This window comes from Plasmodium brasilianum, chromosome 14 (assembly GCF_023973825.1).
Source record: "Plasmodium brasilianum strain Bolivian I chromosome 14, whole genome shotgun sequence".
Taxonomy (NCBI): domain Eukaryota; phylum Apicomplexa; class Aconoidasida; order Haemosporida; family Plasmodiidae; genus Plasmodium; species Plasmodium brasilianum.
Window position 1 is genome coordinate 395,746 of NC_090127.1, and position 27,066 is coordinate 422,811.

The following is a 27,066-nucleotide window of genomic DNA, read 5'->3' on the forward strand; positions in this document are numbered from 1 at the left end:
TTGAACTGATTAAGAAATGAAATTTGAACTATTGGTATAAACCGAATGCTATGAAAAAACCATAAAAAAAAAAAAAAGAAAGAAAAAGAAATTTCAACAATGAATTAATTTGTATATTTCCACAATTTATTTTTATTTATGAAAATTTTCTAAGTTTTTTAACAGTTACGTTTATCTGTTTTATGTGAAAGAATTTTTTGAATATAAATATTTATTCCTTCTAATGCTTAAGAATGCATTCTTAAAGAATTGCATAGACAACTGAGAAAAGAAAAAAATATTTATTTTATTAAAAAAGAATACAAAAATATACCCAAAGAAGGATACAAAAAGTCTGTAAAAAAGGCTTTTCCCTATCTTAGCTTTCTCTCACAGTAATATCTTTTTTGTTATTATGTCACACGAAAAAAAGGTCCCTTTCCGTGAAATAGTTTTGAGAAATAAAAAAAAAAAACTTAAAACAACATATATAAAAAAGGTATACAAATTCGTATGTATGTATATATATAAACAAGTATATACGAGCTGTATTAAATAAAATTAAAAAAAAAAAAAAGGAAAAAGCGAATACAGTTTCAAAAAAAAGTTTCTTATTTAAGATACTCCTTCATTTCTTTTTTTATTTGAAAACAAAAAAAGGTAAGAACACGTATGCTTATACATACAATCGTAAACAAATCGCACAATCCAAAAAATGATACTGGACTTTCACGGAAAATCACATAGCATAAATTGTACAGTGATACAGAACATTTTGTAAGCCCTTTTTTTTTTTTTTTCTTTTATTATCTCATCCATACATAATTCGAATTATTCTTGTTTTTTTCATTAACTACAACTTGGATAAAGTACCTACATGGTAAAAAAAAACAAATCAAAAGGAGGAATACAAAAATGGGCGGAAAGCTAATTATACTGTGTACATAAAAAATGCTCATATAAGAGAATAAAAATGTTATGTATAACGCTAACATATATGCACATGGTATATTAAAATATATTCTATAAATTTCATAAAAAAAAACTAACACAAATTATATGCTTATGTGCATATATAACATATATATATGTATCTACGTATGTATTCACTAATAAAAAAAAAAAGTGTGCAATAAAACTGGCAATAAATAGAGACAAACGAAAAAAATCATAAAATGTCGTGTACATTTATCATTAACTAATATATTACAAAAATTGGGCACAAAAAGAATTAATACTGAAATTCATTTGTTTTTTCATTACTTGTAGTGGGATGGTGCTTGTAAAATAAAGAAACTGCTTTTCTTCTTATATGCTTGTGTAGATCTTGAATGAAAAAAAATATATATTTTTTTAATTAATGTTTATATAATCATTTTAAATACTAAAAATTAATCCAGTAATTAAAACAATGAAAATTACGCGCAAATTAATATGTATGAAAGTATGTAGACATATATATGTATAAAAGCAAACTACTTTATTATTCTCCCCATGAATTCAGTATCATTTAATTTAAGTAGCCTAAGAACATCCTTTTTTAATTATAACAAAAAAATACAAAAAAAAAAAAAAAAAAAAAATGGAATTATTTTTCTACTGAAAAGGAATATTTTATATAAACATTTATTTAAATGTTTACGTCTTATTTTCATTTATTTTAAACAAAAAAAAAAGAAAAAAGAAAACTTTTGAAAAACTTTTATTTATTAAACAACAATTTGCTTAAAGGTTACTTGATAATTTTTCACATGAACAAATAATTTCCCAAAATGTGAAAATTTATTTATAATAACCTTGTCATTACTTTTTTCATCATATTTATATATAATTGTATAATTGGTTGATTTATCTGAATTAATTTGTATAATTTTATTGTTTGTATAATTCTCTAAAAATTCCACTAAATGTTCCGTAATACAATTAAAATGAATGTTTTGGAAATAAACAAAAGATATAATATGTTCAATTTCTTCCAGTTTTACATCCAATGGATTTATTGAATATTTATTTATATTATCAATAATTTCCGGGATGTTATTATTAGTATCATTATCTTCATTTACTAAATTATCATTTTCTGCCCTATTTATAGTTGCATTACTATTATTATTACTGCTATTCTCCTTATTATTTATTAAATTTAAAATTCCATTTTCCTTTTCATTTAATTCCCTATTTGTGTCACTACTACTTTCTTTATGATCTCCCGAACTTTTATTTTGTTCATCTAAATTTTTACTTTCATTTTTGCTTCCATTTTTACGCCCATTCTCGTATTTCTCCTCGTCTTCTTCTTCCTCATCACTCGATATATCTTCATCATCGCTACTCATCCAGTCATACCTTTTTTTCTTTTTATTATTCCCATTACATATGCTACCATCATTGTTTGTTTCATTTGTGTCATCATCTTTTTCAACCTCTTCTAAATCCTTTTTATTCAGATATTTTCCTTTTTCATTCAGGTCTTCTTTTTCCTCATCTTCCTCCTCTTCTAAATCAAAATTTTCATTTTCATCTAAATTGTTTAAACAATCCAAATCTATCTCTTCTGAATCGTCATCTAATTCTTCAATCCATTTTTTTTTCTTTTTCTGTTGCTGGGCCTCAACTAGCTTCCTCTTTCCTAGCATTTTCTAATTTTTTAATTCAAAACATTATCATACATGTGTATATAATATATTGTATTTTTGTATTTTTGTATGTATGTATGTACATATGAATGTAAGCATCTGTGAAGATACGTATCCGCGGAGGAATGTAAGCATAAGAACATGCACACAACTATACAAGCATTATATATATATATATATATATGTAGCGAATATTTGCTAAATCATTATTTCACATAAAAATACTAATATACTCTTGATTCTGCGAATTTGTAAGAAATACGGAATTACAGAGGATTCCTTTGAAAAATAAGTTTATGTATTAAATTACGCATAGATGAAAAAATCGGCGATGTGAATCAACTAATTATGTAAAATGACATCGTACGTACATACGTATATATATACATAAACGTACGTACATCCATATATATTTATACGTATATGTATGTATAAATATATATTTTTTTTTTTTTATATAAATTCATTTAATTTTTGCCCCATTAATTTTTCATATATTTTATTCATAAATTTTACCAATATTTTAAAGATAATTGTAATTTACATTAAAATTTTTTTTCTTTTTAAATAGTCACAAAAAAATTATAAATTATTTTACGTATATTTGTAAAATATACGAAAAACTTTTATTGTTCGAAATATATTTGCTACAGATTATAAACAATAAATAATTTAAAAAGAGTATTTTATAATTATATATTATGGGCGTTTGTCGTATATAAAAAAAAATTTTTTTTTATTAAAATAACGTGCATGATTTTTATATATTGCTATACCATTGTCAGAGTTTCTTATTAGTAAATATATACAAAAATAAGTATACATATAATTAGAGAATATTTAAGTGATTTAATATAATTTGTTAAATTAAAAAGCACGTGCAAGCTTATTATTTTACCTCTTTTTCTTTATGTTTTTGCTCTTTATTTAGGATCCTTATGATCCTAATTTTAATTTTTTGCTTTTTCTTATTTTTTTAAAAATAAATATACAAGTCACAAACGATATTCGTATGTAATATATATACAGAAACATTAATGAATGATTTTCTTAATGAAATTTTTTTTATTGCCTGCCCTTACAAATTAAAATAGTATAAAATGGGCTATAATTTTAGATAAATTTTCGTCCTAATTTATATTTTAAATATATATCAGTGCAAAATTTTTTTTGTGCTTTGAAATATCACGTGTATTATTATATTTATTATTCGTTAATTTAATTATTAACTTAAGCATTTTCTTAATTTTTGTTTTATTATAAATTTATATAAAAAAAAGGGAAGAGCGGGAAATATCAGAAAATAATGAAGTATATTCAACTTTAACTGTATTTTCCATAATTTTTTTTTTATATTTCATATCCGTTCAACTAAAAAAAAAAAAAAAAAATGTTCACACAAAAAAAATATATTTTTTTCTTGAATACAAAAACAAATATTGAAAAAAAAAATTATAAGAGTAAGCATAAATATTTTATATACGTATACATATATATTTTTCTATATGTGCAACAGCTTTTCAAAATTTTACAACTCAAACATTTTCGTTTTGTGCATGATAAAAAATGTAGAGACAGTCTTTTTTTTTTTTTTCTTTTTTCCGATTAAAGAAAGTTCATACATGTTTTTCACCATTTGCCATTATTACTTATTATAAATTACGGGTTGTTATGTTGTTATAAAACCCCTAGTAATATACAATTAGGTAAACGAGTTTCATAGAATAGTTTTGTTAATACATAATAAAAGCTCTGTGATGAGCACATGCGTACAATACAGGACTAGCTATTAATCGAACGTTTAATCAATGAGCATTGAAGACCCATATATATACATATATATGCGCATACGTTTGCTATCTATTATTCCTTTTCTTTTTTTTTTTCACGTTGTATCCATGACACAGCTATTTTCCTGTTGTCATTTTTTTTTTCGTTAACCGTATACTTTATATTTACCGTTTCAGATTTTTTACCTATGTAATAAAAAACCGTACAAAATGAAAAAAAAAATATTAATTGTTACCATATCCTGGGTAACATTCTTCATAAGTATCTGCAAAAATGTTTTGAGTTAAACTATTCTTATTTTCATTTGAAACTTTGCTAGTTGCTCTTCTAAGAATACTTTCAGGCTTAAATAAATTTAAGTTATTGTTCATATCATACATTTTATATTCTTCGTTTTTTTCTTTGTCGAGTTCTTCCCTGACTCCTTTTTGCGTTATAATATCATAATTATTTTGACTCGTTTTGGTATCTATACCTTTACTGTTATTTACATTACTATTAGTGAAATTGTAAACATTACTTAACAAGTTGGTACTATTTTCTTCTAAATTATTATTACTATTACTAGCCGTATCATCACACTTTTTAAAAATGTCAATATCGTCATCATCGTAAATGTGTTCCTCCTTTTTTAAAAGGTTCGTTGTTAGGGGCCTTTTTGATAACCTTTCACTTTTTTTTTTTTCCTATTTTCCATATGCCATTTAAAACAAGTATCAATTTCTTCAATAAAAGAGTTTTTTAAGTAATATGTATATTTCGTTTTTATATCATCTACATTATATATATATTTAATGGGTACATCATTTTTGTCCACATCCATGCCTATGTTATATTTATAATTAATTGCGTGAATATTCTTATTATAATTTTTAAATTTCATATTATTCATAATATTATCGTAAATATTTTCAATTTTTTTCTTAAAATGTATGTGGTGTGGATGTTCATACAAAAAAAAATATTTAAAAATATTTTTTGATTCATCATTCGAAAAGGAAGGTATTTTATTAGAAAAAAGACCACCACTACTACCGATGCCAGTAGTTCTATTTCCTTTCAATTTTTCCCTTTCTGAACTAATTTTATCAATCAATTTATTTCTTACTTTATTTAATAATAAGAAATCAAGACCCTTTACCAAATGTGTATGTTCAACATCACCTCCCATAAATTTGGATTCATCAATCGTATTATTTACATTGTTATATAATACACTTGCGTCTTTTACATCTTTTATTATGCCCTTTCTTCTTTCTGCTGCTCTATCTCTGTACTTTTGCTCCTGTTTTTCTTCATTCTTTTTTTTTTTTATTAAATATTTTTGTTTTCTCTTCAATTTTTTTTCCTCCTTTAGTAACGCATTATTTTCTTTTTCTTTTTTTTCTCTTTCATAATTATCAAAAACAATACGAAAGTCATTATTTGTTAATTCACCAGACATATTTTTTAGTGTATATATTTAAAAAAAAAAAAAAAAAAAAAAGGGGCGAAAAAGGAAAATCACAAAATAGTTATATAAAATAACAGTGTGTTCTCACGGCGCCTTCAAAAATGATACAAACAAAATTAACGAAGGTTAATAAAGTCCTTAAATGACAAAATAGTGAAATTGTGAAATAGTAATATAATAAAAATAGGAAGTGAAGCCTCTTTATATGAATCAGTGTGTAATAACTCAAAGATTTAAAAAAAAAAAACGAAAAAATATAATAAAAATGAAATTGTCATATGTGAATAAGCAAATGTTTTTTTTTTTTATTAAAGAGGATCATTAATTTTATATTTAATTTTCACATTTTCTAATCCACAAACTTCCCTTCAGTGACATGAAGAAATAATGATTTAAAAGAATGTCCTATTTTTATAAAAAAAAGTTCTGAAGCAATGCACTTCTTTCTAATATGTAAAATACAAAAATGCTTACAAAGAAGTGTAAAACTCGTATTCATACAAATGCTTTCAACCTCCTCAAAAGAGAACCACTGTCAAGAAGTGTTAACACATATATTAAATTCGTATGTATGCATATATATATGGGTATATCATAATATGGAATTAAATCGAAAAAGGTAGAGGGAATAAAAAACACCATATATATGCCTAACCTATTTTGAAGAGCGACTAATATTTAAGTAAAAGAAAATAAAATCTTCTGTATTGTATAAATTACAGTTTATAAAGAAAATTTATTTCAAATTGTACACAAACATAATATGTATTATATTATTGTACATAATATCTGTTCAAATTTAAAACAAGAAAATTGACATAAAAAAAAAAAGGAAAAGAAAAAAAATGTAAAACACATTTATTTTTACAAATTATCTCATTAAAATATTATATATATATGCGGAACTGATTTGTTTTATAGAACATATATTTTTTTTTTTTTATCCTATTTATATCCCTTGGAAAACCTGATATATTAACATTTTATCCAAAAAAAATGTAATAAAATTTGCCTTTTATTTAAAGGATTTTATTTATAATGGCGAAGCACTAATAAAATTAAATTAATATTTTATTTTGCTATTTCCTTTGGCTTTTCCTTATTATTTCAAATTTTATTAACTACATGAATTATTACATAGTCGAGCTATCGTTTCTTTGTCGTATACGTTTTCACATATTTTGATTAGCTTAATGGGAATTATGTTACGTATGTACGAAACATTTGTATGCAGTAATATATATATATATATTTATATATATATATTTATATATGCATAATTACATAGTTGCATTATCCATTAAAATAAAATTTAAGAATACATTAAAGTAGTATGATCTATATCATTAATTAGCGATCTTGAATAATTCTCCAAATGATAGCTATACATACATAATGTATAGAAATATTTTAAAAAATAATGAAATGAGATCTTATAAAAAAGGATGAATAGCAAAACGGTAAACAATGCAAACAATAATAAGGGGACTATTGAACCTTTCACGAATTCAAACATACATCCGATACCTAGTGATATTCATAACAGTTCGCAGAATCAACTAATAAATAAAACAACTAATAATAGAAATAATAGCACAAACAACGTACAAAATGAAAATTTCATACTTTTAAATTCGAATTATTGTAGTGTAGATATGCAGAATAAAGGAAATAATATTACCAATGAAAGTTATATCAAATTGGAGCAAAATTATAATGGGGATATTATGAATGCTAATAATTTTACCCCCAATAATGATAGTACTAAAAGAAATTCCATACCCTCAAACGGCACAGGAAATGCAGATAACATTGAAACTCTGAATAATTCGAATAATATGAACAGTTCAGGTAATTCCAGTGCAACTGTAAATTTAAATACGAGTGCAAATTCAAATTCATGTGCAGATCCAAATGCGAATGTAAATCCAGATGAAAATGCCAATACTAATAATATTATAAATAATTCTCATAATAACGCAAATTATAATATGAATCCAAATTGCAATCCAAATATGAATTACAATATGCACGGAAAAGCAATGGGTAATGCAAAGACAATGTATAGCCAGTATCCAGTAAATATGAATGCACTAATGAATATGTATCCAAATAATGATAATATGCCAAATCCTTTACGAATGCCTATGTATCCAACACAGCAAAATATAGTATATAATAATAATATGAATTTTATGAATAGTAAAGCATATTTAAAACACCTAAAGTATAATAAAGTAATTACTGCTGATCCAAGCATACAGCCAAATGAAACATTATACGTAAAAAATTTAAATGATAGAATTAAATCTGAAGAAATGAAAAAAAGCTTAAAAGATCTATTCAAACAATATGGAGTAATTGAAGATTTAATAGTTATGAAATCCTTTTGGAGAAAGGGACAAGCGTGGATTGTTTATGACAATATTGAAAGTTCAACAAAAGCATTAAATGCATTACAAGGATTTGTACTATTCGGAAAAATAATGCAAATAAATTATTCTCATAACAAAAGTGACATACATTCAAAAAGAGATGGTACATTTGTTGAAAGATCAAAACAGCCAAAAAAACCAAAACAAGTACTTGAACGAGAGCAAAGACAAAAAGAAATTTTTGAGAGAATGCATAGGAGTTATTTGGAAATGCAAATGAAAAATTTTAATATAATGAATAATATTGAAATAGAAAAAAAACAGAAAATTGATTTAAGTCAAATGGATAAACAAGCATTAATTGCAAAAGCCCAAGCAAAAGCATATGAAGAAAAAAATAAAAAAAAAGGCGAAGATTTGTCAAAAAGAAATAATATTAATAATAATAATAATATGTATCATCCACCTTTTTACCCTATGAACAACTTCGTGCCTATACAAAGTAATGTAGTAATAGCATGCAAAATTTTATTTGTCGAAAATGTTGTAGAAAATGTTAACACTCAAGCTTTCAATGATTTATTTAAAAATTTTGCTGGATTTATTGAAGCTAGAATTATTCCACAAAGAAATGTTGCCTTTGTTGACTATTCTGACGAAGCAGCAGCAACCTATGCAATGAAAGGTAATAAGATCAGAAAAACAATTTGCGCAAACCATTGTTCTAGTATTACATAGAATATATATACCTATAAATATGTGCACGTGCGCTTGAATGTATGTGTACTTATATATAATATCCCCATCCATAGAAACCGATATTATATACAATACGTATATATTTTAAAATTCTCCAAAAAAAAAGAAAATTAAATTAAGTTAATACACAAAAAATACTATAAAAAAAATTGTTCTAACATTGAAAAATGTTTATTAAAATAAAAAAAAAGAAAATATATTATCGTCGATTTTTGGGCGTATATGTTCATGTACGATATATATATTATGTGCATTTTGCATATTTATTTCATCTCAATTTTTTTTATATATTTTTCATTTGCAGCTTTACAAAATTATGAATTACAAGGATCCAAATTAAAAATATCATATGCCAAAAGATAATTCAGTTAAATGTATAAGTAACTTACAACCATCAAGAAGTGTATCCTCCTTACATACATGCGTATTTTATTTTTTTATGTAGCTTTTTTACGTAAGTTATTAATAGACTTCCATAAAACATCCATCTAAAAGAAGAAAAAACCATAAAAAATATTTATAAACGTAAATAATTCTTTCAGCTGTAAATATGCAAATGGGGAAAATGGGAGAATGAAACAAAAAAGACAAAAAAAAAAAAAAAAAAAATATAATATATAAACGAAAAAAAATAAAATAAAATAAAACATTTCATAATTTTCCCATGGTGTGTCAGATTACTCTGTTCAAAAGTGTGTAAACTGCGAAAAGTATACCTGTGTTTTAGTCATCCCATAGGAGTACCGCAGAGCGCTGTGTATCATATTAGTTTCCTGCGGATCATCCGTTTTAACCCATACTCTAACAAAAAAAAGAAAAGAAAAGAAAAGGTATGCATCTATATATGCGTGCTTACATACATGTACTCGCCTGTACAAATAAACGAAAAAGGAAATGTTTTAATCGGTCACATGTGAATGCCTGCGTACATGCATACACATACATTCGTCACTAATGTCATATACATAAATTATATATTTTGTCCCATATAACCTTCCATTATGACCAATTGCTATTTCGTAATTAATATCTTTCCCAATTAAATCTAATATATAACACCTGTCTCCTATTAAGCTTTTTGAGTAAGAAATATTAACTGGAAATAAAAAGCCATCTACTAATTCCCCCAAATAATTCTCATAATTTATCCATGATTTTACATCTGCTGAATTAATACAGCTAGCAACAACACTATTATTATCCAAATTAATTTTTTCCACTATCATATATAGCAATGTACCGTTCATTAAGTTAGGAAAACTACTTTTTGTAGCATACTTAAAACTCTCAATTTTGTGTATAATACATTCACAGTTACAATTGATATCCATAATATAATAATCTAGCTTCTTTGATTTTACTATACCTATTACTAGATCACCTACTTTGGGTATATACTTGTGGCTTTTGTTCATTATATCATATTTATAAGGATAATATGGTGTTTTTAACAAGATCCCTGAACATTTACTTCTGTATATGCTGTCATACTCACTGTCATGAATTTTCTCAAAATTATTTTCATTAATTTTATTTATTTTATTTTTCTCAACATTAACATAATCCCCGCTTATAAAAACAGTATCTTCCATTTTCTTCTTTTTCACAAGTATACAAATAGGCAAAAATAGGATGATTCCTGTTATACAGAAGTACATATATGTATATGCAATAAATATATGTACGTACATATATATATTGTAAAATATCATAAATATAATATTTATTTATTTTTTATTTTACAATTATATGAAGTTTTCTTAAAATTTTTTTTTTTTTTTTTTGGATTTTTTATGTATAAATGAGGAATAAAGAAAAAAAAAAAATAGCGAACCATTTGGTACCAGATGTACTTAGAAACCTTTTAGCAAAATGAAAAAATAAAGAATCTGTCAAAATGGTAAATTCAGTGAACCATTAAACAAAAATTAAGCAACGTTTCTCAACATCGTGCCAAATTGAACAGTATACGTATTATAATAATATCTGTATAACGTATATACATATATATACGTATATATGGAAAAATAGTGCCTATGCAAAGATAAATTTTTCCCCTCTTTTTATACTACTTTTCTCTTCAGTATAATGAAGAATTCTTTTCTGTGTCACTTTTAAAATTATATTTGAAGTTTCTAAGAAAAGTACTTTAAAAATTCTGCGTTTATAATTTTAAAAAAGCTATTATCAATTATCTTCAGCATTTACTTTGCTTTATGTCCTTTTGTGACACAAAAATTCATAAAAAAAAAATGAAAAAAGAAAAATGAGCTAAAAGCATAAAAAATTATAAAATTTTCCTTTTCAGTAGTAAATAAAGCGATGTAGATATGACATAAAAGCAAAAAGTTCACTGTGATTCACCTGATACATATGTGAATATATACAATATATATATTCATATATATATCCTGTATTAATGTTTTAACCTTTCAAATATTTTATGCAGTTGTATTACATATATATATATATATATATATATACATATACTACGTGACTATAGGAACCGTTCACGTAAATGTGGGAACAGCAATTGTCTCTTTGGAATCCCCTTTTCTGACGTCTTCCACCCCCTGTTTACGTCTTAATATCATTATCTCATTTGTTATCGTGTCCTTGTATGCCTTTTATTTAGTTACATTATCCTCCGTCTCCCAGAAACCCCTATTTAATGTACTATTCTGAAAAGTGTATACACAATGATGAACAAGGTATGTAAATTTTTGGATAATATGGTTTACGAGTTTAACGACTTGCAGAGGAAAGGCATATTTACAGAAAATGAAATAAGAGCAATTGCAAATAAAAGAAGACATCACGAATACTCAATTGTTGGTACCTCTTCTTTATTAATTAACTTCATTTTATATTTAGAATTTGAGATGAACCTAGAAAGTTTAAGGGAAAAGAGAAAGTCAGAAAAAAAAGATCAACTAACAGAGGAAATTCAAGAGTATAATATACTGATAAAAAGTCACCATTGTGAGTACATTAATTTAAAAAAAGAAATGAAAAAGGAAAAATGTGCCAAGAAATGGAAAAATATAAAAAAGTCATTACATAAAATTGAAAATGATATTAAACATTATAAAAATTGCATCTTAAAAATTGAAAAGAAACTAGAAAAATTATTACAATATAGTTTATCAGATAACTCTTTATCAAAAAGGATAATTAAAATTTTTCAATCATGTTTAAAAAAACATTATAATAATATTCTAGTATGGTTACATTATTTTAACTTTTGCTTTATAAAGCACAAAAAAGATGAATTAGAAAATGCTATATTGCATAGTCTAAAATATCATATGAAGAATGAATTAATATGGTTATTTTACCTTTACTATTTTTATACTATACGAAAAAATATACTTTATACAAGGAAGTTGTATGCAAGGGCTATCTTATTTGTACCTAGTAGCCTTTGTCTAAACATACTATATTTTAATATAGAATTTGATATACTTTTTAAATTATTAGAAAACTTTAGGCAGAAAGAAGATAATTCGAATAACAAGTTTGGGAAATTTAATGAATTTTGTAGAAATGAGAGGAAAAGAGAAGCAGGAAATGATGAAACTGTTGGAAGGACGAATAAGGACCTTCTAAAAATAAACATCGATGAAAATAACGACGCGAATGAGCATATAGACAAGGAAAGCAATGAGGACGAATCTACTACTATTAAAGACGAAGAAAAATATGGCCTAGATGTAGTAATATTTTTAGCAAAAAGATACCTTAAAACTTTTCAGAAAGATAAAAGCAATTTATATATTTTCATAGTTATACTTTTAAATGTGTATTTAAAAATGGAAAAAAATAAATGGATCAATAATTACATTCTTCAGTATCAAGATTTTAAAAATTTAGTTTTTGATTCAATAGAAATGTATAAACTTGAGCAACCATGTTTTTATTACTATTTATTCATTAATAAATGTGTGCGTAAGGGAAATTTAGACTTTTATCAAGATAACGATTTTCTCTTTTTAAAAAATAATTACTACACCAATTACAGTAATAATTTTTTTAAAAATTGCTCTAAAAACAATATTCTTCACACATATTTCAACGCAACTGAAATAAACAGTTTACTGCTTGATCTGTTTAACTCCCTTAATAATGACCTTATGATATATTTATTTTGCTTACTACTTACGAACATATTTTATACGTTCAATGATTATAACAACATTTCCGACGTTTTTAAAATAGACGTTTCTAATAGTGTAAAATTACCCCATGAGGAGAACTCCGTGGCTAAATTGACAGATATTACACTTGATGAAATAGAACAGGATAAACAAAAAGAACAAAGCAATGAATGCAAAAGCAATAAGAATATACTGTTTTATATGAACGATCCCGTATTAACAAGTCATGAGAAATTAAAAATTTTTCAATTTTTAAAGGATGAAATATTTTTGTGTGGTAATTATAAATTTGATAGAATTAATACAGAATATATAAAAGAAAGAGACGCAGGTACTTATCATTTTTTACATAAGCTAAATTTTTTTGCGTGTGTATGTTTATTTGAAAACAGGCATTCTCAAGTAAGTAAAAATAATCTCATTTACGATGTTGACGAAATTGGTAGAAACTGTGATATTCTCTCATCAATGCTTTACTTTTCCTTATTTAACAAGAAAAACCTCGAAATGAGTAAGATGAAAAAGAAGCGACCTCACGTAGTTGATCAAATTCTTATAACACAACATTGTCAAAACAAAAAACGGAAAATGACACCCACTCTCCTGAGGAAGGAACACAACGAACTAAACAATAAGGTAATGAACTCTCATCTTAAAATGAAGGCAGCCAATTGTAAAAATGTTTATGAAAGTGATAGCGATAATATGAGTATAAGTGAAAGTGAAAGTGGGGGTGAAAATGAAAGCGGAGGTGAAAGTGAAAGCGGAGGTGAAAGTGAAAACGGAGGTGAAAGTGAAAGCGGAGGTGAAAGTGAAAGCGAAGATAGAAGCGAATGTAAAAACCAATGTAGTGGCGCAAGTGGAAGCGAAAGTAAAAGCAAAGATGAAAATGAAAGTGAAATCCAAAGTGCAGTTGAAAGTGGTAGCGAAGGAGATAATCAAAGGAGAAAACTGAATGAGGAGGACAAAAGTACCGAAGGAAAAATGGAACTGAGTGGAAATAAAACGAATTTTTTAAAAGAAAACAAAGTACCCGAAAAAGAAGTTTTTATTATCGATGAATTGCTTTTGTTACTTAGTAAAGAAATTGAAACATTTGTAAAAATAGCCATTTTAAAGTGTATCTTAAACTTAATTATATTTTTAAATAATGAGGACATAAAACACTACTTAACTAGGGCAGTCGCAGAAGAGTATGAAAAAATAAGGAAAAAACCACTAAACAGCTTGACAAAAAATGAAGTAAATAATTTAATCCATTTGTATAAAAAAGTGTATAATGATGAACTTAAAGCAATATAAATCTTTGTTGCAAAAAAGGATGTGTGTGCCTTATTATAATACAATATTACTTCTTATTGTAGCACATACAATTGCGTCTTTTCCTGTTATATAATTGCATAAAAAAAAAATAAAATAAATAATAGTAATATTAATAGTAGTAGTAATGATAATAAAATAACTTATGTTGTTGATAACGCTTTTCATACATTTTTTCAAATTTTAAAATTTTTACGTAAAAAAAGAAAAAAAAAAATTCCCATCATTGCGCCACTCCTTTCAGCAAAATATAAATTTTTAAAAAATGTATTAATAAAAAATTACATACATTTGAATTATATAAGCAGAATAAAAAAATTACAAGTTTAAATAATAAAAACGAGCTACATTAGTTTTCGAAACAGTCAATGCATATCAAGTTGAAGAATGAATAACTGTTTGCTTGAAGATGAAATTAGTAAGAATTTACAAAAAAAAAAAAAAATAAAATAAAATAAAAAATTCTTACAAGTCTGAACATATATAAGCCAAACACTACATACCTATCTTCATGTCTATATAACACCAAGCATGATTAACTGGTTTAAAAAAAATATCTATACATACTGGTGTTATCATTTTTTTCTTCTTTTCTTATGCATATTACTTTGCTCGTTGTTGCTAATAGGAAGTTTTTTCAATTTCTTCTTTTCTTCTTCTGTTCGTTCTTCTTTCTTTTTACTTACATTTTTATATAACTGAAATTCTTTCTCACTTTTCAAATTTTCCTTTTTAAAATTTTTCCAACTATTTACCCGTTCGTCTTGTCCTTCAACCCATAATTTTCTTTCTTTTTCTTTTTTTAACTCCTCCTGCATTTTTTCTTCCTCTTTTTCCTGAGCATATCTCAGATTGGCTAGTTTACATTTTTGAGCATATTCTATTTTCTCCTTTTGTTCTTTTAGTAAAATTTCACATTCTTCATTAATTAGCTGTTTCACCTCCTTACTAATTTCATATTCGTCTTCTTTTTGGTTTAAATACTCACCTATTTCGTTTTTTTTCTTTTTTAAATTTAATTTTTTTATTATGTTTTTTTTGGCTATTTCGTAGACACTCTTATATTGATCTTTAATATCATCTTTTTTTAATTCTTCATATGCTTTATTTAAAATATGAAACGCTTCACTAGCTTTTTCAATCTTACATTTATCAGGATGAATGAGGACAGATAATCTTCTATATTTACTTTTTATTATCTCCATATTTATATTTTCGCATATCTCAAAGATTTCAAACGGTGAGCTATTTTTATTAGCTAATATTCTTCTTATCTCCTTTTGTGCATCTCCTTTATTTAATTTTTTCTCCCCATCTTGGTTGTTATCCTTTGTTGTGGAAACATTTTCTATGTCTTTTAAGAAGTCATCAAACAATTCGTTCAATTTGTCTTCATTTACTTCTTCTATTTCTTCCTTTTCAGTACTTACATTATTATTATCAATCCCGCTAAATGAGTTATTATCACTTTCGTTATTATTTTTGGATGTACCCTTCTCGCTATTTGCAATATTATCTACTCCTTTATTACTCTTATCACAATTTGTTACTATTCTTCCTAATGGGTTACTTATATTACCACTATTCGATGAATTGCCATTTTTCTCCTTACTATCACTACTTATATGAATTTCCACATTTTTCCCATTCCCATCGTTCCCCTGAGTAATTTCATTTTTTAGAATATTCTCCATATGTAATCCTTCATCTTGTAGCTTTTTTTCTATAGTTTTTGGTTCATCCATGTTTTTTTTTTTTTTTCTTTTTTTTAGTGCTTACTCCTTAATCCATAATATATAATGTATTACTATATACAAATGTGTTGTAAAGAATAAATTGTAATATTTCCAAAATTATTCAACCAATATACACGTCGGAATATGCATATATATATATATATATATGGTAGCTATTTCTGCATATGTTAAAACATAACTCAGTTACAAACATAAACACATGAAAAAAAATTTCTAAATATTTTATTAGTACATAATATAAACATGTTCATAGTGAAAGATTTGTTAAAAAAATAAATAAAATAAGATGGAAAAGGTATATATATATATATATACACATAACACTTAATATTATTATACACTCCATAGCTCAAGTAACGTATGTAAAACAAGGTATAAAAATATTCATTTTTCAACCTCTGTTATAGCCTTTATCTTCTCAGAATTTTTAAGCTATGCCTACAATAAGGAAATATAGCGAAAAAAAAGTAAAGTCGAAGAGCATGTAAAAATTTCATACATATATATATATATATTAGGATGTATATGCATATATTCAGGTATATATGCATATATTCAAGTACGTATACATATATGTAGATGTATTTATTGGTATATACATGTAAAATACTACTTTTCTCACATATAATGATAGTTACGTGCGTATGAGCCATTTTAAGAACTTGTAAACATCTACGTACTTTTCCAGGTTAAAAGTTTTGGTTTTAAGAAAATGTTCAATTCAGTTGTCCTCAAAAACAAGTACTGCTGTAACAAATTAGTCAAAAATATTTTATCATTTGAAGAAAAATATACGTATTTATTTTTCTTCAATCACAGCTATAAATATATATGCATAGGAAGGAACTCATTTGAGATTAATGGTAGGGAAAGGAAAAGTAAATTGCTAAAATCAGAGAGCAAATGTATTACATCATACACTTCGAGAAGAAGAAATATTAGTAAAATAGAAAATTCCTCATTTTGTGAAAATTCAAATGGTAGGAAATTAATCAATGTCGAAATAACCAGTGGTTATGCTACTACAAACGAAGGAAGCAATAATCAGGAATTAACGTGGACACTCAAAGAGGACAATAACATAGAATGTACAAATACACAAGAGGTGGAAAATAAAAATCATGAAGCACGTGTTAATACAAAAGACACAGAAGAACACTCTTTTGAGAAGATTACCGCGGATTATGATATAAAAAATGAAGGCTCAAAATTAACAATAGAAGATGCGGACGAAATTGATGAAGACACAAAAAAGAGTTTATTAGAAGTGTTTAAATACAAACACTTCACAGATGTTCAAAAAATAATATATGAAAATATAATAAAAGATAGAAAAAAGAACGATTTACTTGTTCAGGCGAAAACAGGAACCGGTAAGACCATATCGTACTTACTTTTAGTAATTGATGATATCATAAAAAATAGAATATTAAGCGTCCATACACTTATAATAGTACCTACGCGAGAATTAGCAAACCAAATATATAATGAAGCAAAATTATTATTAACCTTTAAAAATAATATTAATGTTTTAACTCTAATTGGAGGAATAAAAAGAAGAGAAGATCAAATAAATATTAGAAGAGTTAAACCAGATATTATTGTTTGTACTGTCGGAAGATTACTAGATCACTTTGAATGCACCTATTTATTTAATACCTTATTTGAAAATTTGAAAATGTTAATAATTGACGAAGCTGATCAATTGTTAAGTTTGGGGTATCAAAATGATATTAGTCGAATATTAACTTATTTACCAAAAAGTAGAAGGAATTTTCTTTTTTCAGCAACGTTATGTCATAGTTTAGATGACATAAGAAAGAAAATGTGTAAGACTGATTATATATTTTTAAATTGTATAAGAGATACTTCAAAACATACAAATGATCAACTGAAACAATATGTTATATTCCATAAAGCAATAGATACAACTCTTATTTTATACAACTTACTAATTGAACATATGCGCTTAAATCAATTTACATACAAAATATTAGTTTTTTTCCCTACAGCTAGAGCAACTTCATTTTATGCAAACTTTTTTAAAAATCAGCTCAAAATTAGCGTATACGAAATACATAGGAAAAAAGAAGCAGCACATAGACAAATTACATCTAACAGATTTTCTGTAGAATCCGTTGGTATTTTATTTACATCAGATATAAGTTCTAGGGGTGTGAATTATCCTGATGTTACTTTAATTATTCAAGTGAATTGTGCTATATCGAGGGAACAATATATACATAGGGTTGGTAGAACAGCTAGATGCAATAGAGAAGGTACTAGTATTATCTTATTGAATGAAGCTGATGAACTATTTTATCAACAAATAAAAGATTTAAATATAGAAAAATTAAATTCAAATGATTATATTTTAAAAAATACGAATGTTTCTAATTATTTAAATAGCTGGATGTCTAATACACAGCTCTTGTATTTAGCGTATGCATATTATTCATCTTTATTGCGATTTTATAAAACAAAATATGCTATCCTTAAATTAACGGATGATGAAATTATTGATGTTGTTAACAATACTTTACTGTCCACAGGATTAGTTGAGCAACCACATATTTCAAGTAAATTAGCTATAACTTTAAATATGCAGAATAATGCGAAACTGAAAATTAGGAAAGATTTGGACGATCTGTTGCTATAGTAATAATGAATGATGCTCATTACACTGAAAGAAAAAAATGCACAATAGAAATATAGAAATACAAACAGTATATCGAAAAGTATAGTTAAAATAAAGCAGAAGTTATATTTCAAATTATTTAATAGTAATAAGGAAGAAAAAGGGGGCAGTGCATTAAAATTATTTACATAATAGTAGTAATACATGAAAAAGAAAAAAAAAACAAGCTTAAGAAAAGCAAAATGGGAAAAATATAAAAAATTAATGTAAACAAATGCTTACACACGTGAGTGTGTGAATATTTTAGAAGTAAATTTTTAGACTTACCCTATACAATTGTTCACCCGTCTCTTGTAAAAAAGAGAACATAATGTAGTGTAATACGATACAGTGTAGTGTGGTATTATATAACGTAGGGTAATACGATATAACTTCCCCCTTCCTCTGTTACTCCTCCGCACAAATTTGCTTGTTGCATAATTAATATTCGAATAGCTTGTCTATATGTCTTTTTAATATGTATAAATAATATTTTTTTCTACTATAAAATATTTCTTCATGTTGTTGTCATAACAAATACCATTGAACTGATTTCCGGCTATATAGAAGGAATTAATAACTTCTGCATTGGAATTTATTTCTATTATTTTTCCCCTTTTTTCATAATCACTTAAATCTTTTAGCAAAAGGATGAAGTTAGTATTATCTGTGCATATAAACAAAGGAGAATAAGCTCCATTCAAATACAAAAAGTCGGTTTTAATGTAAGAGTTCCCCTTTTTTATTAACCTTAAGATTCTATTTTCTTTTGTCAAACAAACATATATATCATTTACCCTATCCTTTTGATATATACAGATATTTTTAACATAAGAAATATTTTGTACATCTATCGATATCATTGTTTCAATATCTTTATTTATATAATATAAATTGCATTTATTCTCTTCGTTGATATTACCTGAATCTACTACATATAAGATATTCCCCTTCTTATCGTAAAATAAGTGGCTTATTCCTTTGAAGCTTTGATCCTCGTACTCATCAGTGTATAACTCAATTTTTTTGTCCTTGTCTATAACCATCAGTCCCCTTGTTACTATAACGTATCCGTTAAACATGACAAAATAAAAATGGGAAAATAAGATATAATATGATAATATAATAATGTGGTAATGTTATAATATGATAATGTGATGATGTGATGATGTAATCATGTGATAAAGATATGATGTAAAAATGGCAAACATGTGAACAATAAAACTCTATGAGAACATATAAAAAAAAAAAAAAAAAAATGTAATCAGATGATGCATAATAAATTTAAAAAAATAAGGCGAATGCATAATGCATATTCCTTATACTAACTTAAACAATTGAACAGCTCTTTTGTTTTTTTTTTTTAATATAGTATATTATCATATTCTACATAGTAATATACAAATATTTTGATGCAGTAACAGTAAGATATTGTAACATTATTATTTTTTATATGTATATATTATATTTTGATATATTATATATTATTACTAGGATCAAATATATAGAAATTATAATCATTGTCCGCACACAAACATTCTGTCATAATATCAGTGTTAAAATATTTTTCTTCCTGTATATATTTGGTATTCTTCTTTTCATTTCTTATGCTCATTACAGTTTTCTCCTCATCAATGGAATCAAAATATTCCTTATCGTGTTCATCTTCATCATCTCCTATTTCTTCTGATGAAGATGCCGCAGATAAATTGTTACTTTTTTCATCCCTTTTTGGATATACTAATTTATATCTAAGTATATCACCCTTATCTGAAATAACACATAATACACCCTCTACATCTATGCAAGGAGAATAAATATCACACTCATTTTCGTAGAAAATTTCTACATATTTTTTTTTTTTTTTTTTTTTTTTTTATTTCATCTGCGTTAAATGAACTATCGTCAGTTAATTTATCATCGGAAATATCCATTTTTTCCAATAACAATTCTTTTTTTTTTCTGCTTTTAGGTTTTTCTTTTTTTTTCTAATGCTATTGTTCTTATTCTTACATTTATTATTATTCTATTTGAAAAAAAAAAAAAAAAAAAGATTCGTCTTTCTACATATTAAAAGAATGTCTTATCTTTTTACTTTCACACAATAAAACGTTTTCTTAAGTGTAGCTGCATTTTTTTTTTTTTTTTTTGGCTTTCATTTAATTATTTACTTATTTATTTTGTTTTGTTTTATATTATATTATTTCCATTTATTGTTTTTTAATGAAATTTTGTGCTTAAAAAAGTGAAATGGTATAGATACATACTAATTTCTTCCTATATATATATATATCTATGAAGACACCTATAAATGTGCGTTTTCTTTTTATTTTAATTTTTGCTTTTATTATTCTTAAAAATGCAGAACTTATTCACAAAGTCCACTTTAAATAATGATATATTCAATTGAATATAAGACGGTACAATTATTTAAAGGTATCTTAAGTATTCTTTTTTTAATTAGTGTCTATAGCTATTTTCATTCTTAATTTCAGCGCTTCAACATGTAAACCTAACTTAATATAATAAATATATACAATAATACAGCACAATACAGTATAATGCAAATATTAAAAAAATTAATAAAAAAAATAATATAAAAATTCAAGATATTAAAGAAAAAAAAAAACTTATATAATGCTTATTTATACACATAAGCTTATACTAAAATTAAGGCACAACATTGGTTTTCCTGATGACAAAATTCTAGTCTAAATTATGTTAATGTTTTAATTGATGTTAGTTAAAAGTTTGATACACAAAGAAAAAAGGATTATATAATATTAAATAGGACATGAAAATTATAAAAAAAAAAAAAAAAAAATAGGAGGAGGAGAAGCATCAAATGAAAGTAAAATAGTGTAATATAATGTAATACAAAGAAATACAAGAAATGCGAAGCTATGTAAAGCTAAATAGTGCAGAGAAAAAATTTATAATCTGCACATTCTAATGCACTTTTAAAGTATGAGTTAATACATTATTGCTGGTAACAAAGAAACAGTGAAAACTAAAAAGAATAAGTCTTACTTAAAATTTTACTTTAATTAAATCATGTCATTTTAAAAAAAGGAAAAAAAAAAAAATAAAATAAAATAAAAAACTAATACTAAAATATCTCTTAAATATTTTTGCTCATTCATGTCATTTTTTTACCATGTAATTTTATATGAAAATCAACGTCACTGTATGTTCTTAAGATAAATTTTTTCCTGCACATATCCGAATCTGATAGAGATGTTTTTTCTCCATTTAAGGATTTTTTTATTTTAGCATTTTTTACCTTATTTTGATCATTTCTATTTTCTTGTTCCTTATTATTTAATCCTACTAAATTTAATATAGAATCTTTGTGTGCGTAAAATAAATACGAGCACACCGATATTAATGTTATCATTTTGATTTAATAACATGTATGTTAGCATATATAGTTACATATATATGTTAATGTATAGGTTTACTGTTTCCCTTCGCTTCTTCCCCTATAAAATTAAAAAATGACAATAATAGCTCAGTCATGTATTAAAAAGCTCAGCTGATCCGTAATATTTTATGACCATTCAGTTATTTGTGTAGTTATATCTCCCTGTTTCGCTTATAAAAAATGCAAAGATGCGCTTTTTACTTTCAAATATTTAAAAAAAAATGCTTTTGTTGATATCCTTTTGAAGCAAAAATAGAAAGATTAAAATCAATGATTTTTTTTTATGTTCATGCAGAACGTTAAAAATGTTATATTCACGAGTTTTAGACAAGAAAAATATATTATATATATATAAATATATATATATATACATATATACACATGCGCACACATACACACAAATATTCGAGGCTACATATATAAACAAATGTTCCAAAATTTTTACAATAAAGCGGCAATTCTGATGTACAGTGTACACCCAAAATCAGTTTCAGCAAAAATAATAAAAAAATACAAGTTGAAGAACTAAAAAATTGATTATATATTTTTCAGAAAAAAATTTTATAAAAGAGGAAAATAAAATGAACCTAACAAAAATGATTCATTAAAAAAATAAAAAACGATTACTTTTTGTTTTAAATTACATTTTTTGATTGATTAATTTTCTTTTCTCATTGTGATTTAAAAAAAAAAAAAAAAAAAAAAAATTAAAATTAAAATTAAATTCTATTAAATTATTCTTCATTCGCTTTGGTTATCAACTAATATACTGTTTTACCGTTGTTTTAATACTGTTTTGTTCTATTTTATGTTAAATTATATTGAAGGATTGACGATTAAACGAAAAAAAAATTCTTAAAATACCTTATTAATTTGCATAACATAAATGAAAATAAAAAGTTTTATTATGTTTTTATGAAGTTTACATTTGACAAAAGTTTATTTAAAATATAAACCAAAAAATTAATGTACTAAAAAATTCTTATATACATTTATACGTATATTTTATGTTTATAAATATTTTTTTCTGTTCAGACATGTGCATAAATGTCTTTTTTTTGTTAAAAAAAAAAAAATAAAAATACGCAATGTACATGGCAGAAACGAAAAGAAAGACTTAAATTTTGATTTAATTTATTTTTTTAATTCATAATTGTTGTAAGAGAGCAATTGTCCTTTTGCAGTATTTATATATGTGTGTTTTTACCAACATACACGCACTTACGCAAAAAAATTCCAACATATATAACACATATATACATATATGTATCTTCACAGTTATGCATATTCGTACTCTGAAAATGTACAAATGAAAAAATAAAATAGAAGAAAAGGAACAAACAACTTCTTTTCATAGGAAGTATTTTTTTCTAATAACATGAATATGAAAAAAATGTGTTATCTTCATTTTTAAATTTAAAAATATGCACTTCTTCCATTTCCACATTTTTTCTGCATCAAATTCCTTCATCGTAAATTTCTTCGTGTCCAATATGAGGACTTTTATCCAAGGGTCTTTCAATAACCCACCTAGGTGGATCCATATTTCTTTCCGATTTATCTACAGGCCAATCAAGTAAACAATCATGTCTTTCTTCGTTTGGCACAATCTCTCCCTCAGACGTAGAAGGTTCTTTTTTTAATTGTTCTTTTCTTTTGTCAATTTCGCTTTGTAATTTTTTCTTATTTTCCCATAAAATATCTCTTTCTTGCTTTGATTCCTCACTTTCCGGGTCTATATTATATTGTCTGTGTACATCCTTTCTATATAGCCATTTTTTGGTATCTTCTAATTCTTCTGAAGTACTTTTATATTTATTCCATGGTACATCTACGTATCTGTCCTTGGCCATATAAAATTCTGGATTCCTAAATTCTTCATCAATTGATCCATCATCACATGTATGACAATTACGATACAATGCATTTTCTATATATTGAAAATTTTCTGAAATATAATCTATTGTTTTTAATAGAGCTGTTTTGGGCGTTATGGATCCATCTGTATGCATTTCTAAAATATTAATTTCACCTAAAGTATCTAAATTAATTCCTCTTCTTTGACCTATAAAACCAAAATGTTCTACTGGTGTACAGCTACTACTAAAATGTATAAAGTTATCTTTACATATATCTCTATTTCTTGACTGCGACCCATATTCAGGCATAACATATTCTTCAATACTTTCTATTTTTACATCCATTTCTAAATAACTCCCTGCAGCAACGGAGCATATATACTGATTCTTATTAATAATTTCAATATTGTCAGGTAATTGCATATGTCCAGCAACAACTATCATTGGACCCTTTATTCGAAATTTACCCATTATATAATTATCCATATCTGCATCTTCAGGCACATTTTTGAAAGTTATTTGTCTCAAGTTTTGTGCTAAATCAAAAAAATTTTCTCTTACACCAACTATACAGTAAAATTCATGTTTCATATTAGGTATTCGCAATGCCGTAACTCTACCTCCTTTTAAATGTTTTATTGCTACTCTTCTAAAAGCATTTAAAAAAATTGGAGATAATTCTACATCATGTGAATGCATAAAAAAATACGTGTATGCTCTACCCTCATGATATTTTACAGGTTGAATTTGCTTGAATCTAAAGCCAAATGTTTTTGGTCCTCCCTTTTTTGCATCAAAATATGTATCATCTAATAAATTCTTATCCAGCTGATAAGAATCAATTGTTGATTTTTTCTCTTTACATAGGTCATCAAAGTATTTATTATATGTATGAAAATCGTATACCTCTGGCTCATAGTCCATTGACATACCTTCGTATGCTTTTCCACTTTCATATATATATGGAGGTAATTTACCTTTTTCCTTATCTATTTGATCCATTTTTTGTAAGTCTATTTCTTTTGTGTCCTTTTTTATTATTTCATTATCGTATACATTATATCTATGTTTATCCGTCACATGACTTTTTGATTCAATCCACTTTTTGTCATCATCCATTATGCCTTCATCATCATCCGCTAATCCTTTACCATTACCCGTTCGTCCTTCACCATCAGCAGCTATATCTTCATCATAGTCCGCTAAACCTTCATCATTATCCCCTAAGTTTAAACCATCTAAGTTGTGCTCACCCTCCTCATCCAAAACATCGTATCGATGAAATTCATCTTCATTGTTTAACTGCTCGTTATCTGCTTTTTCATAGCCCTCTTCATCAAATGCACCAAATTTATATATATCTCTGTTTTGAGAATTTGTCTTACCTACTTGTTCATTTACGTAATATCGTTTGATATTATTACTCTTGTTTCGTATGTTAATATCTAAAAAATAGAGGAAATGACATCCATACGATAATATACACATATATGTAAATATATATATATATATATGCTACACACATACATGCATATCTCCTATAGGAAAACCAAAACTCGTATTTGTAAATTTTTTCCTTCTTACGCTTAGAATGATTGGTGTGTACAGGTAGAAACGCCGGACTTTTACTTTTCAAAATTAAACAGAAAAGTGAATTATTACTAGTAATGAAAAAAAAAAGTAACAACAAGAATAGCATTATATTATATTACTATTACTCACACTGCTGCTTGAGAATTGAATCTCAATAACAATCATTTTAAATTCTTTCCAAGATGTACACATATACATATATAATATATATGCAGATATAAATATATGCCTGAGCTTTCATAACATATTCACAAGTTCGGCCAATTTAATTTATTTAAAATAAAACCATTAAACAGGTAAAAAGGGAAAGAAAAAAAAAAAAAAACTTCCAATAATGTCAAGACATATTAATATTCTTACGAAACAAAATCATTTATAATGTTCGCAAACATATGAGGAAAATTGTTTCAAATAATTGTGAAATATAGGGAAAATAATTTCACATACTTATACACAACAAATTAAGCAAACAGCCCCTTCATTCATTTTTAGTTAAATAAATAAAACAAAAAACAAATTATACTTTTAATTTATTAATACACATTTATTTTCATTTATCTTGTTCACTTATTTGTTACTTAGTTTAGATATACAAATGTTTGCTTAACCATCTTATACTTATAAATGACGTTTGTAATTGTAACTCTTATTTCATTGTGCAAAAAGAAAGTTTACAATTATATCTATACATACATACTATATATATATATATATATAATTATATGCAATACCTATATTTACTGGTAACATTGTGTGCCTCATTTTTCAAATGCTTTTTTTAATTATATATTGCCCTCAAATAAATTTATTTTATACCCATATTATATCAAATCATATATTCCCCATTTTATTTTATTATGTTATAGTTCTTTTTTTTTTTTTTTCTTTCTCACCAATTCGTTTTTTGTATTTTTATCAATATATATTTTTTCCTTTTATCAAAATCTTGCAAAACATCATCCTCCAAGTTCAGATTAAAATGTTAGATGTGTGCAATATAATTTATGTGAGAAAAAAAAGAAAAATTTATATTTTTAAGCTTTTTTTTTTTTTTTTTCTAATTATAAATAGAAGGCAACTTTATTGTAAGGAAAAAAAAAAAAAAAAAAAAAAAGGTACAAAAAAAAGGAAGAAAAACTAAAAATAAAAAAAATCAATCCTCCAATATATATGTACATATCCATATATAATTCATTTAACTTTTAAATTTGTTTTTTTTGTTTTCAGTTCCCTATTTGAAAACATTCTATTTTTAGAAGTTCATTTATAAATATATATAAATATAT

At 25.2% G+C, this 27,066-nt stretch overlaps 9 protein-coding genes across 9 annotated transcripts; 3 read left to right on the top strand and 6 right to left on the bottom strand.

The window, feature by feature from the left end:
• Positions 1-1,688: 1,688 nt before the first annotated feature.
• On the bottom strand, positions 1,689-2,615 carry MKS88_005315 (uncharacterized protein; the record flags this gene model as incomplete). Its single annotated transcript, XM_067218566.1, has 1 exon — positions 1,689-2,615. The coding sequence occupies one exon, from the start codon at positions 2,613-2,615 to the stop codon at positions 1,689-1,691; it is 927 nt and encodes a 308-aa protein (XP_067070529.1).
• A 1,863-nt stretch (positions 2,616-4,478) lies between these two features.
• Positions 4,479-5,850, bottom strand: MKS88_005316 (RED-like protein; the record flags this gene model as incomplete). Its single annotated transcript, XM_067218567.1, has 3 exons — positions 4,479-4,591; positions 4,642-5,092; positions 5,209-5,850. 3 exons carry the CDS (start codon positions 5,848-5,850, stop codon positions 4,479-4,481), a joined length of 1,206 nt encoding a protein of 401 aa, XP_067070530.1.
• A 1,454-nt stretch (positions 5,851-7,304) lies between these two features.
• On the top strand, positions 7,305-9,356 carry MKS88_005317 (U1 small nuclear ribonucleoprotein A; the record flags this gene model as incomplete). The annotated part of the gene is made up of 2 exons (XM_067218569.1): positions 7,305-8,919; positions 9,298-9,356. The coding sequence occupies 2 exons, from the start codon at positions 7,305-7,307 to the stop codon at positions 9,354-9,356; spliced, it is 1,674 nt and encodes a 557-aa protein (XP_067070531.1).
• Positions 9,357-9,430: 74 nt separating this feature from the next.
• MKS88_005318 (exosome complex component RRP40) lies at positions 9,431-10,585 on the bottom strand (the record flags this gene model as incomplete). Its single annotated transcript, XM_067218570.1, has 3 exons — positions 9,431-9,481; positions 9,710-9,794; positions 9,987-10,585. 3 exons carry the CDS (start codon positions 10,583-10,585, stop codon positions 9,431-9,433), a joined length of 735 nt encoding a protein of 244 aa, XP_067070532.1.
• A 1,107-nt stretch (positions 10,586-11,692) lies between these two features.
• MKS88_005319 (U3 small nucleolar RNA-associated protein 6) lies at positions 11,693-14,452 on the top strand (the record flags this gene model as incomplete). Its single annotated transcript, XM_067218571.1, has 1 exon — positions 11,693-14,452. One exon carries the CDS (start codon positions 11,693-11,695, stop codon positions 14,450-14,452), a length of 2,760 nt encoding a protein of 919 aa, XP_067070533.1.
• A 593-nt stretch (positions 14,453-15,045) lies between these two features.
• Positions 15,046-16,215, bottom strand: MKS88_005320 (DnaJ protein; the record flags this gene model as incomplete). Its single annotated transcript, XM_067218572.1, has 1 exon — positions 15,046-16,215. One exon carries the CDS (start codon positions 16,213-16,215, stop codon positions 15,046-15,048), a length of 1,170 nt encoding a protein of 389 aa, XP_067070534.1.
• A 724-nt stretch (positions 16,216-16,939) lies between these two features.
• MKS88_005321 (ATP-dependent RNA helicase DBP6) lies at positions 16,940-18,886 on the top strand (the record flags this gene model as incomplete). Its single annotated transcript, XM_067218573.1, has 1 exon — positions 16,940-18,886. One exon carries the CDS (start codon positions 16,940-16,942, stop codon positions 18,884-18,886), a length of 1,947 nt encoding a protein of 648 aa, XP_067070535.1.
• A 491-nt stretch (positions 18,887-19,377) lies between these two features.
• MKS88_005322 (uncharacterized protein) lies at positions 19,378-20,838 on the bottom strand (the record flags this gene model as incomplete). Its single annotated transcript, XM_067218574.1, has 3 exons — positions 19,378-19,964; positions 20,396-20,704; positions 20,805-20,838. 3 exons carry the CDS (start codon positions 20,836-20,838, stop codon positions 19,378-19,380), a joined length of 930 nt encoding a protein of 309 aa, XP_067070536.1.
• A 2,947-nt stretch (positions 20,839-23,785) lies between these two features.
• On the bottom strand, positions 23,786-25,945 carry MKS88_005323 (DNA-directed RNA polymerase subunit alpha; the record flags this gene model as incomplete). Its single annotated transcript, XM_067218575.1, has 2 exons — positions 23,786-25,632; positions 25,900-25,945. 2 exons carry the CDS (start codon positions 25,943-25,945, stop codon positions 23,786-23,788), a joined length of 1,893 nt encoding a protein of 630 aa, XP_067070537.1.
• Between the last annotated feature and the right edge of the window lie 1,121 nt (positions 25,946-27,066).